Below are 15,060 nucleotides of genomic sequence, written 5' to 3' on the forward strand. Positions count from 1 at the left end.
GCTCTCTGGAATGGGGACCAGAGCACGTGTCAGCTCCTGAAAACCCAGCCAGGAAGGGGCGCTTGGAAAGCAAGCCATGACCTGCCGAGGGCAAGAACAGCCAGCGACGAGAAACAGAGACGGAGGGGCACCCGGGAGCCCCTTCTCAAGCCCCCTGGCCTGGCAGAAACCTGGGTGTGGAGGGAGAGCAGGAAAGTGGAAGAAAAAGTCCTGGACTCTCCCACCCGCCCCCCCAACCCTGTGGCCCCTGAAACGGACTCGGGCTCCAGGCCCAAGGCACCAGCACCACCCAGAGACTGGCAGAGGCCGAGGATCTGCGGGGCGGGAGCTGGTCTTCTGGGGCTTCTGCCAGGGACAAACCCTCTTCCCATGATGAGCCTCAGAGCTGCCTGCAGCTGCGGGATCAGTTTGGGGTTTCCTGGCTCTGCTGATGCTCCTGGGGGAAGAGAGTGAGGAAGGAGGATGCGGGAGGGAAGAGGGAGGATGGAACGGGGAGGAGGAGGGAAACAGGGAGGAAGCAGGAGGGAAGGAGGAAACAAGGAGAAGGGAGGATGGAGAAAGGGGAGGAGGAGGAGGAGGGAGGAGAGGAGGGAGGAGTGGGAGGAGGGAGGGGAGGGAAGAGGGAGTGCCTGCCCCCCTCACCCCATCCTCAGGACCAGAGCAGCAGGAAACACTGGCACAGGCGTCCGCGGAGAGCCGCGGGCACACCATGACCCATGGCCGCGGGCGGGGCGCAGCGACTGGGCAGCCTCACCATCTTCTCCCGCGACGACTTTGAGGGCGACTGGCTCCGCGTGGCCAGCGGCGGCTTCGGCCAGGTGTTTCAGGTGCGACACAAGCGCTGGCACATGGACTACGCCATCAAGTGCTCCCCCTGCCTCCTGCCCGGAGCCCTCAGGTACCTGCCCGGCCCCTCTCTTCCCTGCCAGAACGGAGAGATCCCGCAGGGCAGGTGGCTCCCGGGAGGGCGGGTCTCCTTGGCACGTTCTGAGCCCACGCGGGCGGGCCTCAGCTTCCCGGATCTCTGGTTCTCTCTGGCCCTGTAGTGCAGCTGGCACACCCATGCCTGTCTGCGGAGCCCACAAAGTTTAGGGGCAGAACCAACCCGCTAAAGACCCCCTAGGGGCTGGGGAGACAGTGCAAGGGTGAGGCGCTTTGCCTTGCACATGGCCCATCCGGGTCCAGACCCCAGCAACTCAGAGGGTCCCCCGAGACCCGCCTGGAGGCATCCATGAGCACAGAAGGAGGAGTAAACACTGAGCACCACCAGCTGTGGCTCCCCCCAAAAGAGCTTAAAGAAAGAAAGACCCCTTTGTTGCTCTGACCTCCCAGGCTGGGGACTCCCCCCTGCTTCAGAGGGACGATGGCAGGTGGCTGCCACTCTCCTCCCCCGCCCTCAGGGGCTGTGTCCTGTGAAGACACTCTTCTCCCCTCGTGTGGCCACCAAGGAGGGAGCAGACTGGCCACAGTGCCCGCAAGACGGTCAAGTGCGGGCGGTAAGCCAGCCCTAACCTTGTCTCTGTCTCCCCCACACACACCCCTGCTCTCCTCAGAGACACGGAGGCTTCTCCTGGGCAGGCCACCTTTGTACTCTTGCTTCCTCTTCCTCAGTTTCCATCCATCTGTCTTCCCACTGAGGTGCGCCCCCGTCTCCTTCCCTCTGAGTGCCCCCGACCCCCTCCCCAGCAGCCAGGAAGGAGATCTTGCATGGAGAGGGCTGAGTGCGACGACCACTGCCGGGCTGCTATGTTGACCGCTGACCTCAATTCCCAATGCTTTCCCCTCTCACATCCCGGGATCTGCCCAGGGAGAAAGGCTCTGAGATTTCATGGACGCCAGTGCCCACTCCCCGGGCAGTTCTGTCACAGGAACTCCCCAAGTGTTACTTCACTGTACCCAGGGATTACTTCCGTGTATTACTACCTGGGTATTGCTCCACTGTTATTACTATCCGGGCATGACATCCATGGATTATTTCACTGGGTCCTCGCCGTCTCCTCATTCATTTGACACCCACTTGGCGAACAACTGTTGCTTCTGTACTTTGTACCCTGACATCGCCATAGCTAATTCGGTCCCAAGTTGAGCAGGGCTTTGTCCCCTAGATCTTGCGCTGGCCATTCCTGTCCCTCCATCACCATTCCACAGGTCTAGGCTCTGACCGTCTCTGGCCTGAGTGATGCTAATGGTCTTCTAACTGGACTAGTGTCCAGTCCCCCTTTCAATCCTTCTCCATAGCACAAATCCACCAGTTCCTCGCTGCCCTGGCAGTGAACTCCATGATAATCCCCTCCCTCCTGCTCTGGCCGCTCCAGCCCAGCGGCCCATCCCTGTCTCTCTCTAGTGGCCACGTCCCTCCTGACACAATATTTCACACAGACTCTTGCTTCTTCCTGGAAAGCTCCTTCCTCTCTGTTGCTTTATTTCTGTGGGGTGGGTGGGTGTGAGTCACGCCTGTCGCCCCTAAAGGCTGTTCCTTGTTCTCCACTCAAGGGTGACCTGTGGCAGTTCTGAGGGGCCTGCTACGGTGCCAGGAATTGAACCAGGGTTGTTATCATGCCACGCAAGCACCTCACATCCTGAGCTCTCTCCTTGGTGTCTCTGTATATGTAACTCATGTGAATCTTCACGCTTCCTGCGGAGTCTAAATCCTCAGGGAAGCCTCCATTCACGAGCTGCCACAGTGCGACCAATCTTTGCTCTGATGCCTTCTCTGTGTAGATATTTCCACTCAGACATAGCAGGTGCACTGGGACAAAGGGCCACTAGAGTATCCACCCACCTGCCCAGAGTCTGTTCCCTTCCCTGCTTCAGCCCCAGAGCCCATCTCTTGGATGGGCTCATCACCATCAGCACACAGAACCTGGAAGGATCCTGAGGGTTGAAGAGGAAGACGGTGAGTTCTGTATCATGCGTGTTGCATAGAAGGGGCCTCTCGACAGACACAGCAGTCCACGGACCTCAGGGCACAGGCATGAGCGAACCATTAAAAGTTGTCTTTGTGGGGCTGGAGCTATAGCACAGCGGGGAGGGCGTTTGCACGCGGCCGACCCAGGTTCAATTCCCAGCATCCCATATGGTCCCCTGAGCACCGCCAGGGGTAATTCCTGAGTGCAGAGCCAGGAGTAACCCCTGTGCATTTCCAGGTGTGACCCAAAAAGCAAAAAAAGCAAAAAGAAAAAAAAAGTTGTCTTTGTTCCAGCGGCAGTTGCAGCTGGGACCTAGATGATATTCATTTATTCTAAGCACTGAGTATACAAAGAAACATCCCTGCCTTCATGGAATCCGATTATAAATAATGGAGGAGGGTGGAAAACAAACAAAATTTTTTTTTTGTCTGTAACACAGCAACTTGACATTTTCTTTTTTTTTTTTTTTTTTTTGAGGAAAGGGTTATTGGGCGACACTGGGCTGTGCTCAGGGCTTACTCCTGCGTCTCAGATTAGGGGTCATTCCTGGAGGTGTTCAATGACCATAGGCAGTGGTTGGAGATAGAACCAGGGTCGGCCGTGTGCAAGGCTAATGCCTTAACCCTTGTACCATCCATCAGGTGCAAACATGACATTTTGCCAATTAAACTACCTAAGGAGAGAGGCTGGGGATTAGCCCAGGGGTGAGGAGTGAATACCTTGCCTGCTCATAGATGCAAGTGAATTCCTGACATGTCATGGTGTCTCAAATACCAGAAGGGATACTCCTGGTGACCCCTGAGCATTGCCAGGGCTGTAGTGGTCGCCTCCAGCACTGCTGGACCCAAGCAGAGACACACCACTGGCCCCAGCATCCAGCCATCTGCTGGGCCACATCAACAGCCCCAGCTTTAAGCCTGCTTCATGAGCAGAGGGGGGGAAGGCAGATGGGATAGAGAAGGGATCACTAAGAAAATGATGGCTGGAGGAATCAGTCAGGATGGGAGATGTGTGCCTAAAGTATGTAATGGGCCAAACATGATGGATGACCTCTCAGTGCTTGTATTGCAAACAATAATGCCCAAAAGTAGAGAGTATGGGGAATATTGTCTGCCATGGAGACAGGGGGAGGGTGGGAAAAGGGGGATATACCAGGGATAACGGGGGGGGGGGGAATGTGCACTGGAGGAGGGATGGGTGTTTGATCATTGTGAGATTGTAACCCAGACATGAAAGCTTGTAACTATCTCACGGTGATTCAATAAAATTAAAAAAAAAAAGCCCCAGCTTTAAGCCATCTCCAACCAGGTCGGCCAATAGGAATAGTCCCTGGGTACTCTGAGCACTGCTTGGGATCAACTGCCCCCCCTTTCAAAACAAATAATAATACTTAAGGCAAGTTGAATAATCTGACTGCCGAGGAAAATGTTTTTTCTAAAAATATTTATCTGTGCATGGCAGGAAACGGTCTTCAGAGGATGAGGGTAGGATTGTTGCTGTCTGCAGTGGCTACTAAAGTAAACTCTGAACAGAGATTTGAAGCCAAGAAGGAATTAGCCTGCAGCTCTCTCAGGGAGGAGCACTGCAGGCTGAGGGAGCAGCAGAGGGGAAGTGAGGAGGCAGGTGATTGGCCTTATGGAGAAGCAAGAAGTCAGAAAGGCAGTAAAGGAGAAAAGGGAGGAGGAAGAGAAGGGGGAGGAGAAAGAGGGGAGGGGGAAGGAGAGGGGGAGAGGGAAGAGGAGGAGGGGAAAGAGGAAGGAAAGGGGGAGGAAGAAGAGGGAAAAAGGGAGGAAAGGGAAAGGGGTAGGAGAGGGAGGGGAGGAGAAGAGAGAGGAGGAGGGGAAAGGAGAGGAGGGGTGGAGGGGTAAGTGGAGGACGGGGAGGAGGGGTGGGGGAAGAGGAAGGAAAGGGGGAGGAAGAGGAGGAGGGGGAAGGGGAGGGGGAAGGGGAAAAGGGGAGGAGGGAGAGGAGAAGGGGGAGGGTCAGGAGGAGGAAAAGGGGGAGAAGGGGTCGAGGGGTAAGGGGAGGAGGGGAGGAGAGGAAGGGGAGGAGGGGAAGGGAGAGGGGGAGGAGTGGGAGGAGAAGCAGAAGTGCGAAGCAAGTTGGCCCACGGGCAGCACGTGAGGAACTTGGTGGGTGACTCTGGCCTTTACCACGAGTGAGACAGAACTGGCAGAGCCTCCCCACCAAGCAGTGTGACAGGCCCTGACTGAGAAGCTGGTCTGGAAACAGAGGGTGGGTGGGAAGAGAGAGCATTGCCAGGGCTGTAGCAGTCGCCTCCAGCACTGCTGGACCCAAGCAGAGACTCATCACTGGCGGAGAGGCGGAGAGGCCCGTGAGGAGCAAGAGGCCGAGGAGCTGAGGAGAATGGTGAAGGTCCTGCTGGCTCCTGAGGTAGAGCTGAAGGGAGGCGAGGCAGGTGCGGCCAGGGGAGGAAGTGAGGACTCAAGCCCAGAGAGTGTTGGTACAAAACTGAGGTCAGGGAATATTTCAGGGGGAAAATAAAAGAAGTCACCTGAATCATAAACAGGAACTGAAAATTGTTCATAGGCTACAACTCGGCAGGGGGTGGGGGAGTCTTCAGTGGCTTTAGCTAGAGCTGTGTGAAGTCTGGAGACCTGAAACTAGATGGAAAGTGGGTGCCAGACATGAGGAAAGAGAGAGACAGCGGGCAGAACCCAGGCTCTCAGCCAGTTTTGATACATTGGGGAACTGGGCTTGTGCGTATTATTCCCACTTTATAGCTGCCAAAACTGAGGCCCAGATGATTCACTGGCTCAGGGCCTTGCTAAGGATAAGCGGAGAAGCCGGCATTCAGGATTGAATAATCAGGATGAGAAAGCACCACTGGGTGACAAATACCAAGATGTTCCAGGGAACTCAATGGGATAAGAGAGGACAAATCTGACAGAGGCAGAGGGGAGGTCCCCAGAACTGTGGAGCACTAGAGGAGGGTGGGGGAGGCAGGGGATCAGCTCGGGAATCTGCCCACTACCTGACTGCCCACCAGCCTCAGACGGCTTTTCTTTTTTTTTTCTTTTTGGGTCATACCTGGCGATGCACAGGGGTTATTTCTGGCTCTGCACTCAGGAATCACTCCTGGCGGTGCTCAGGGGACCACATGGGATGCTGGAAATCGAACCCAGGTCGGCCACGTGGAAGGCAAACACCCTACCCGCTGTGCCATCGCTCCAGCCCCTCTGATGGCTTTTCTCTTGCGTCGGTTCTGCAAGTGTCTGCTTTTAAGAATGTCATTCCTCCTAATCCTCGGCCCTGAAGTCCCCAGTCTGCCGCAATTTGCAGCTTTCCTGTTCCGTGGGGAGGGGGGCCGGGGAGGAGAGCAGAGGGTTTGCAGAGGCTAATCTGGTGACGTCTCCCCTGGCCTCCCGACTGTGGTTCAGATCCACAAAGACACATCCTGCTGTCATGGCAAGAGGCTGGAGCAGGGTTCGGGGATGCTGAATAACGACAGTTCACCTGGCAGGCGGGAGATCACGCAGCCCAGCCGTCGCGGGTCCCTCCTGCTTCTAGAAGCAGATCCCAGAGCAGCCCACACTGCGTGGTGCGGAGGGAGAAGCGGAGGAGCGAGGGAGGGGACGGGAGCAGAAAAAGAACATGTGCCTTGAAAACATACCATTAAAGAATATTGTGCTAAGCAGCATGCTAAGAGAGGTCAAGGTTGGGTAACTGGTGAACGGTCTCTTCTCGACAGCTCTCGGTGCTTCATCTTTTCCTATGAATTATTCGCACTACTTTCATGATTGAAGTAGCCAAGATGATGTTTTAAAACAGAAGCACAAATGTAATGAGTCTTCCAAGGGTTTGTGGTTCGCTCGGCCGCCCCGGGTTCGATTCTTCTGCCCCTCTCGGAGAGCCTGGCAAGCTACTGAGAGTATCTTGCCTGCACGGCAGAGCCTGACAAGCTACCCATGGCATATTCGATATGCTAAAAACAGTAACAAGTCTCAAAAAAAAAAATGGAGATGTTATTGGTACTCGCTCGAGCAAATCTATGAGCAATGGGATGACAGTGACAGTGACAGTGGAAAGACAAAGACACAGGTGAGTGACCAGGCTGTTCATGGGCCCAAGGACAAATTACCCAGCCTGTCGAGTGCTCTACTTCCTGGCTGGCTGCTGCCGGCCACCTGGCTCCCAAGGTAGGCAGCCAGCATCCTGCCATGTCTCCTTTCTCCTCCTCTACCAAGTGCCCATGGTTTATCTGGGTGCCCACACCTGGCACTAATCCACGAGAGCAGGTAGAGGAGGCCTCCCCACATCCATCTTTCTCTCCCTCCTCCCCATAGCTCTGACGTGAACTGCCTCATCGAAGAGGCCGCCAAAATGGAGAAGATCAAGTTTCAGCACATCGTGTCCATCTATGGGGTGTGCCAGGAGCCCCTGGGCATTGTGATGGAGTTCATGGCCAACGGCTCCCTGGAGAAGGCACTGTCCACCCACCACCTCAGCTGGCAGCTCAAGTTCCGCATCACCCACGAGACCAGCCTGGCCATGAACTTCCTCCACAGCATGAAACCCCCTCTGCTCCACCTGGACCTCAAGCCGGGCAACATCCTCCTGGACGGCAACATGCACGTCAAGGTGAGGCCTCCGTCCCCTCTCCTGCCACGGTCTCGTCCCCGCGAGCCGGGTGGCCTTCCTGCTCACTGCTGAGCCCATCTGAGTCTTGGGCAGCTCACAGGAACATATGCTGCAAACGGGAAGAATCGTGTCTAAAACGGAATTGGGTAGTGGCACAGTTTAGACCAGGAGGTCGGGAATCAGGAGGCCTGCACAACTCTCTCCTAGGCCCCATCTTTCATTTCTCAAGTGGGAAGATAATCCAAATTCCTCCTACCATTTGCTCGAAGTGGATCTCCGTGTGGAGGAGACGATTCCTCAGAGCAGTCACGATAGATTTTTTTCTGTTCCCACCCCCCCCCCCCCCGCGTTCCTAGCATAGGCCATGCTCTTTCCCTGCCCCGGGACCTTTACACATTCTGTTCTCTTTGCCAGGAGTGGGGCTCCCCATTCTCTTTATAGAGCCAAGGCTTACCCACTTCCTGGCTCTTAGATTCTCACTCTGTCTCTTCATTTTCCCTGATCCACTTGTAAGTTTATAAGTAATTTGTGAAATTCTTCCGTGAATGGCTCTATACTGCATCTACGAATAAGCTTGTGAGGGGAATGGGGGAGGGTGCCCTGTCTTTCAGTACCCAGATGTGACGACATTCAGTGGTTGGGAAGTTGGTATATGAGTGAATCAATGAATGGCAGCAGAGAGGAAATAAATACTGTGTCCAGTGTCGTGAAGGTGGAAAGAGAAGATTCTCACGGAGCAGTTTTGAACATATTCCCTCTAGACTAGCATTTCCCAACTGGAGGACCAGATGGACAAGATATTCCAAGGGGGCCACAAGTGAATAGGGGTCATGGCATGAGAGTAGGGGGCCTGCCAGGAGGTGGGGATTCATAGGAAGGAAATAAGGTGGGAAGGGGTGTGGTCAGATTAAGGTCGAGAAGTTGAGAGAGAGAGAGAGAGAGAGAGAGAGAGAGAGAGAGAGAGAGAGAGAGTGTGTGTGTGTGTCTAGAGCAGGTAGGGCATTGGCCTTGCACGCAGCCAGCCTGAGTTTCGTTCCTGGATCATCTCATATGATCCCACTGAGCAGTGCCAGGACTAATTCCTGGGTGCAGAGCCAGGAGGAACCCTTTGGGCATCGCCAGATGTGACCCCAAAAGCCAAAAAAGGAAAAAGACAGAGGTTGAGAAGCACCGGGCTACCGGGCTAGATAATAACAATCTGTCCATGCTCAGGGACCACCCCAGCTCCAAGTTCTTTCTGCCAGTCCCCCATTAAGTGCTCCTTCGAGCCCCAGCACTCAGGATGCAAACTACTTCCCTCTGATAGATGAAGATGCCGAGGCTCTGAGAAGATCCCCCCAGTGGCACATGTTAGTGCCAGGAGAAGGCCTGGCTCTCACCTGAGACCAACCGGCAAGAGGGGGGGACCAGGAGCTTTTCTGGAGGGAGACTAGTGGGGACAGGTGATGCTCAAAGAGCCAAGCATAGGCTTCGCCTGCGGGAACTCTGGGTTCCAGCCCCCGCACGGCCAGGTATGGCCTCCACCAGCCCACACCTAACAAAGAAGGTGACCACAGCCCCGGGCCCCTGTGCCTCCCAGGTCTCCGACTTCGGCCTGTCCAAGTGGCTGGAGCCGTCGGCGCGTGGGCAGTACCTCGAGAGGTCAGCACTGCGGGGCACCCTCAGCTACATCCCCCCCGAGGTATTTCTGGAGAGCAACAAGGCCCCGGGGCCCAACTACGACGTGTACAGGTGAGGGGAGCCCCTGTCCCCAGCAGGGGTGGGGGGGACGGCAGGGTCTCTGCTGGTCTCGGACACCCGGAGCGTCACTCAGGAGGGGCGTCTATCTGTCCGCAGCTTCGGGATCGTCGTCTGGGAGCTCCTCACTCAGAAGAAACCCTACGCGGGTAGCCAGCAGGGTGGTGCCGGGATGGGCTCTGGGCGGAGGACGTGCGGGGCAGAACACGAGGCAGGTGTGGGGAGGGAGCTGTCAGCGGGGTCCCGGCCTCCCTCCGCCTCCCCCTGCTCTCTAGAACTCATGCAACAAAAGCCAGGCCGGCTCTGCTCCCACCAGGCTCCTTTGCTTCCGAGGGGGCTTCTCCTGCCCACTACACTGCGGGGTGGGGGTCCTGGCTATGTGAGGGGACACAGCCAGGCCCTACAGGGTAGCCTGCGGTGGGCAGTGGGCCTCCCCGAGCTCCCCTGGTCTCCGCGCCCCGGCACCCCGACCCTGGCTCCCCTCCCCCACTCCCAGGCTTCAGCACGATGGCCATCATCACCCGGGTGGCGGCGGGCACTCGGCCCTCCTTGCAGTCCTTCTCCTGCGAGTGGCCCGACGAGACGCAGCACATGGCGGAGCTGATGAGGCGCTGCTGGGACCAGGACCCCAAGAAGAGGCCGAGCTTCCCAGGTGCCGGCCTGCCCCACCCGGGCTGCCGAGAGGGGAGGCTGGGCGTAGGCCACCGCCAAGAGCTCTGCAGAGAGATGGGCAAGGGGGTGGGGGGGGGGTCTGCACCGGGAAGGCCGGGCTGGGGGCCACTGAGGATGGCAGGCAGGGCTCCCCATGTCACTGTGGCCACCGGTCCCCTCTGCTACCACTGATCCTCCATTGGTCCAGCCCCCACAGCGTGTGCTGACCACCAGGCCTGGGGGATCTGGATGTGCCATAGTCCTTAGGGACCAAAATGCGTGTCTATGGGGGCATCCTGTGCCTCCTTGCAATGAAAAGGACCCGTGACCTGCCGTGGGGCCAGCTGAGCTCCATGTGGAGCCGTCTGCCTGGGCCGTCTGCCAGACAGGGGTAGGGGGACCCGGGAAACAGGAGGGAACTATCACGGGAAGGCTCTGGCCAGCCAGCCCGCCCTCTCCCCTCCCCCCTCCCCACCCACCCGGCACAGACATCGTCCTGGAGACGCACCTGCTGCTCTCGCTGCTGCAGAGCCCCGTGGCAGCCCCCGAGAGTGAGGCGCTGGCCCGGAAGGTCTCGGGCAAGACCTCTGCGCACTGGGCCCAGGAGGTGAGTGGCAGGAGAGGGAGGCCGCCCCACAGCGCGGCGTGACCCCACACGAGCAACCAAGGGTCTGTGACCCGCTCAGCAGGGGCTCTGAGCCTCACCTGAGCAGAAGGGGGGCTGCATCTTCGTCCCGTCTCACCTTCTCAGTTGGAGACTCCCCAAAGCCAGGCCCCGCAGCCGCAGATCAGGGTGGGCATCCCGGATGCACCCCCAGAACCACCTGCCTGCCTTGTGGCTCCAGGGAAAGTCAAGGGCCTGGGTACCTCTTTCTCACAGGATCCCCTCTGCTCGGGGAGTTCTGTGAGACCCCGCTGGGGGTGGACCGGCAGGGATAAGGCCTCCCAGGACCCGCCAGAGTCGAGAGAGGGAGGGAGAAAGGGCAGAGGTGGGCACTGAGCAGAGGGCCAGCTGACCCGCCTGTGTTTTCCGGTTCCCCCAGGTCAGCGAGGAAGTGAGCCCGGAGCTGGTGGACAGTGGTGAGTCCCTGGGCCCTCAGCAGCTCAGAGGCTCCAGCGGAGGAGACTGGGACCCTAGCAGGCCCAGCCCCTCCCCCGAGGCTTGTGACAAGTCTCCGCACCCAGGGGGGTCCCTGTTCCACTCCTCCCTCGGGTCTCATCCTTGTAATAGGATGTCTCAGCACCGGGGAGTGTTTCAAACGGCTGCACACTAGAATTTCTGGGTCCTGAAAATACCAAAGGCTGGACCCCACCCCAGTCTCCACAAGGAGGGGCCCGGGCGGGACCCTGAGGTTCTTGTGACGGTGATCCGTTAAGCACCCTGCTTCCATTCTAAAGCCCCGCTGCAGAGTATGCCAGGAACAGCCCTCAGGTCTCTCGGAACTTCCCACCCCACAGCTGCACCAGCACAAACTTGCTTCCAATGACTCTGCACTCACAGTTCTCCCCAACACAATCTGTTCCCCCCAGGGGGGAGCATGGACTGGACATTGCTCCTGTTCTCTGTCTGGGCCAGAACCCCCGAAGCTCAGAGGTGGAGTTGGCTGAGGTCACGAGTGCTGGGCAGTTGGGGTCAGGATCAGCACCCAGGCCCCTTGAGGCCTTGTCCCAGAGAGAAACCTCAGGGGTGACTGTGGAAATCAGGAGTGGAAGAGGCCAGATTCATGGGGGGTGGGGTGAGGGGAGCTCTCGGAGGGCTAGAGCCCTTGTTTTGCACACAGGAGTTCTAGTTTTGTTCTTGGCACCGCTGGGGATTGCCCCCCCCCCCCCGAGAGAGAGATGCTTTCCTGTGGGACCTGGGTGTGAGCACTAGGACGACACACGGCCACCACCACTTCCCGCACCGCTGCCTAGGGGCCCCGGCAAGCCCCATGCTATGGGACAGCTTGGGACAGGGCCTGTATGAAAGTCCTGCCTCTGTGGCCCTGTTTCCTCTCTAGCATCAGGAAAGGGTCAACACCGTCGCCTTCCTCCAGTGCAGTCTGACCCCTGTTTCTAAAACTGATTTTTCTGCTGGCCGGCTCAGGCCCATTTTCAAGCCTCTCTCCCTCCCGGCAGACTCCGGAGCCGGCTGGAATCGGCTCCTGCAGCTCTCGGACACGGGGAGCGGCGTGCCCAGCCTGTACGAGAACAAGGTGACGCCCCTGCATTTGCTGGTGGCACAGGGCAGCGTGGCGCGGGTGAGGCTGCTCCTGGCCCAGGAGGGCGACGTGGACTGCCAGACGGCCAGCGGCTACACGCCCCTCCTGATCGCGGCCCAGGACCGGCAGCCCGACCTCTGCGCCCTGCTCCTGGATCACGGGGCCGACGCCAACCTGGCCGACGAGGACGGCTGGGCCCCGCTGCACTTCGCGGCGCAAAACGGGGACGACCGCACGGCCCGCCTGCTCCTGGACCACGGCGCCGGCGTGGACGCCCGGGAGCGCGAGGGCTGGACCCCGCTCCACCTGGCGGCGCAGAACAACTTTGAGAACGTGGCGCGGCTTCTGGTGTCCCGGCAGGCGGACCCCAACCTGCAGGAGGCCGAGGGGAAGACGCCCCTGCACGTGGCCGCCTGCTTGGGCCACGTGGGCCTGGTCAAGCTGCTGATTGGCCAGGGGGCAGAGCTGGACGCCCAGCAGAGAAACCAGAGGACCCCGCTCCACCTGGCCGTGGAGCGGGGCCAAGTGAGGGCCATTCAACACCTGCTGAAGAGCGGGGCCTCCCCCAATGCCCTTGACCATGGCGGCTACAGCCCCCTGCACACTGCGGCCGCCCTGGGCAAGTACCTCATCTGCAGAATGCTGTTGCGCTACGGCGCGTGCCTCGAGCTGCCAAACCAGCAGGGCTGGACCCCCCTGCACCTGGCAGCCTACAGGGGCCACCTGGAGGTCATCCACCTGCTGGCCGAGAACCACGCAGACCTGGGGGCCCCCGGGGGCATGGGCTGGACCCCCCTGCATCTGGCTGCCCACCATGGGGAGGAGGTGGTGGTGTCGGCCTTGCTGCAATGCGGGGCCGAGGCCAACGCGGCCGAGCAGTCGGGCTGGACGCCCCTGCACCTGGCCGTGCAGAGGGGCGCCTTCCTGAGTGTCATCAACCTTCTGGAGCACGGGGCTGATGTCCACGCTCACAACCGGGTGGGCTGGACGCCTGCCCACCTGGCCGCCCTCCAGGGCAACATAGCCATCCTGAAAGTGCTAGTGAAAGCCGGCGCCCAGCTGGACACGGAGGATGGGCTGGGCTGCACCCCAATGCAGCTGGCTCTCCGGGCCCACAAGCAGAGCGCCGTCGCCTTCCTCCAGGGCAAGAAGGTCCCTGTGGCCCTTCTGCATGGGACAGAGCCTGGGGCCCAGACAGAAGTCTAGTCCACGCAGGCCATCCTTACCAGCCAGAAGGGCAGGGACCCCGGCTCCACCTCCCACTTGACCCTCAGAACTCTCTCCTGGCCCTTGAACCTCCTACCTGACCCTGAGACCTCCCACCTGACCCTTGGACCTCCCACCTGGCCCTAAGATCTCCCTCATAACCCTTGGACCTCCCACTTGGTCCTTGAACCTCAAGTGAAACAGAGATCTGGGCCCCTGGGGCGCTGGCAGGGCAGCTTCCTCTGTCCCTTCTTCTCCTGGACTGGACTCAGGCCCCCCGGGTGAATTCCTGCCTCATGCCAAGAAATCTCATTCCTTCAAGACTCTTGCCCACCTTCTCCCATGGACCCCTGGTTCATAGGGGTCTTTAGTGCTGGGAATCCCGCAAAAGAGGGTCTTTAGTGCTGGGAATCCTGCAGAAGAGGAGGAGAGGCAGCAGAAATGTCCCCTCCTGGTCCACTTTCCCAGGAGCTGGAAGTTGGGGGGGTAAACTTCTGCTCACTTAGAAAGCCCGGCCAGCCCCTGCTGCCATGCTGACATCTGCATCCTCAGGCCCTGTCCTAATCCCTGGGTGTCCCTGTTTGCTAGTGAAGGAGGGGAACATGCTGCAGCCTGAGTGAGGCTGTGTGTGTGTGTGTGTGTGTGTGTGTGTGTGTGTCTGTGTCTGTGTCTGTGTGTGCGTAAATATCTGGCCATACCCTGGACCAGTTCAACCAGAATTTCCAGGGGAGCAGCCTGGTGTGAGCAGAGGAGCAGCCAAGGCTGAGGACAGCCACCAGGGGGCATCATACACGTTCACCGTATCCTTTCTCAGTAAAAGGTAGAGCCACTCCAAGGCCAGCTGCCCTGGGGAATAGCCTGCAAAGGTGGGGAGACAGCTAACTGTTCCTTTCTCTTACGCTTAGCCAGACACCTGGAGCTATCGCCTGAGACTAAGCCAAGCTAGTTTTCAAAGACACCCTGCAGAGTTCCTGGAACCCAAGGAGGGCGGGGTTTGTTGCAAGACAATTTGCTGCTTCTGCGTCCTGAAGTCACAGTGGTTAGTTTTAGGGTTGTCCAGGAAGCAGAGAAGGGCTGTGGGGTTTCATCTCCCCAGGCAGGTGAGTTCAGTGAGTCCCCACGGGGAACCCCCCATGGCCCACTCATTCCACTGCAGAGATACGGAGTGAAGAGCCTGAAGTAGGGGTCAGAAAGGGCAGCTGATGCCTCTGTACCCCTTGTCCTAAGAATAACGGGAATCCCATGGACATATGAGCTGCCCACAGCAATCACTTCAACTCCACCATCTTCCTTCTCCAAGAGGAAATGGGCAGCTCTGGCCAACATGGGCTTTTCTCTGCCTAAAGCACCGTTTCCTTCTTCAGGCTACACTTCTGAGACATACAACCGTCCCCAAACAGCATCTACCTCAGATCCATTTCAACACAGCTGGCGTAAACATGAAATCACGTGGGTGCAGTCCCTGCATCCATGAAAACTAAAGTTTCCAACACAGCCTGGGCCTGGAAGGGCAGGGAGACAGAGAACTGGGCCAGGCGGTGGCCACAGCACATGTGGGAAGGGATTCTAGATCCGTGGGGTCACAGGACGTACCCCATAGGCCAGCCAGTCCTTAGGCCAATCCTGACTGCAGGCCTGAGACCACTAGGGAGGCCGGATCAAAGGTTGCTTCTTTGTCACTTTGGAGCTACACACAGCACAGTGCCGGGGTAAGGTAGAGATTGCTCAGGAGCCCATGAGCACTGGGGGCGGGG

At 58.5% G+C, this 15,060-nt stretch overlaps 1 protein-coding gene across 1 annotated transcript; it reads left to right on the top strand.

The window, feature by feature from the left end:
* The first annotated feature begins 716 nt into the window (after positions 1-716).
* Positions 717-13,306, top strand: ANKK1 (ankyrin repeat and kinase domain containing 1). Its single transcript, XM_004604700.2, has 8 exons — positions 717-898; positions 7,217-7,511; positions 9,091-9,242; positions 9,348-9,397; positions 9,745-9,900; positions 10,388-10,506; positions 10,943-10,979; positions 12,018-13,306. The coding sequence occupies exons 1-8, from the start codon at positions 717-719 to the stop codon at positions 13,304-13,306; spliced, it is 2,280 nt and encodes a 759-aa protein (XP_004604757.2).
* Positions 13,307-15,060: the final 1,754 nt, after the last annotated feature.

The sequence above is a fragment of the Sorex araneus genome, chromosome 3 (assembly GCF_027595985.1).
Source record: "Sorex araneus isolate mSorAra2 chromosome 3, mSorAra2.pri, whole genome shotgun sequence".
Lineage (NCBI taxonomy): Eukaryota > Metazoa > Chordata > Mammalia > Eulipotyphla > Soricidae > Sorex > Sorex araneus.

What these genes read in the sequence shown, in the direction of transcription:
- ANKK1 (XM_004604700.2), top strand. Translation starts at nt 717, where the DNA reads ATGGCCGCGGGCGGGGCGCAGCGACTGGGCAGCCTCACCATCTTCTCC. An exon ending in CTCCTGCCCGGAGCCCTCAG is followed by an intron (nt 899 to 7,216) that starts GTACCTGCCCGG and finishes TCCTCCCCATAG; the next exon opens with CTCTGACGTGAACTGCCTCA. An exon ending in CTGCGCACTGGGCCCAGGAG is followed by an intron (nt 10,507 to 10,942) that starts GTGAGTGGCAGG and finishes CGGTTCCCCCAG; the next exon opens with GTCAGCGAGGAAGTGAGCCC.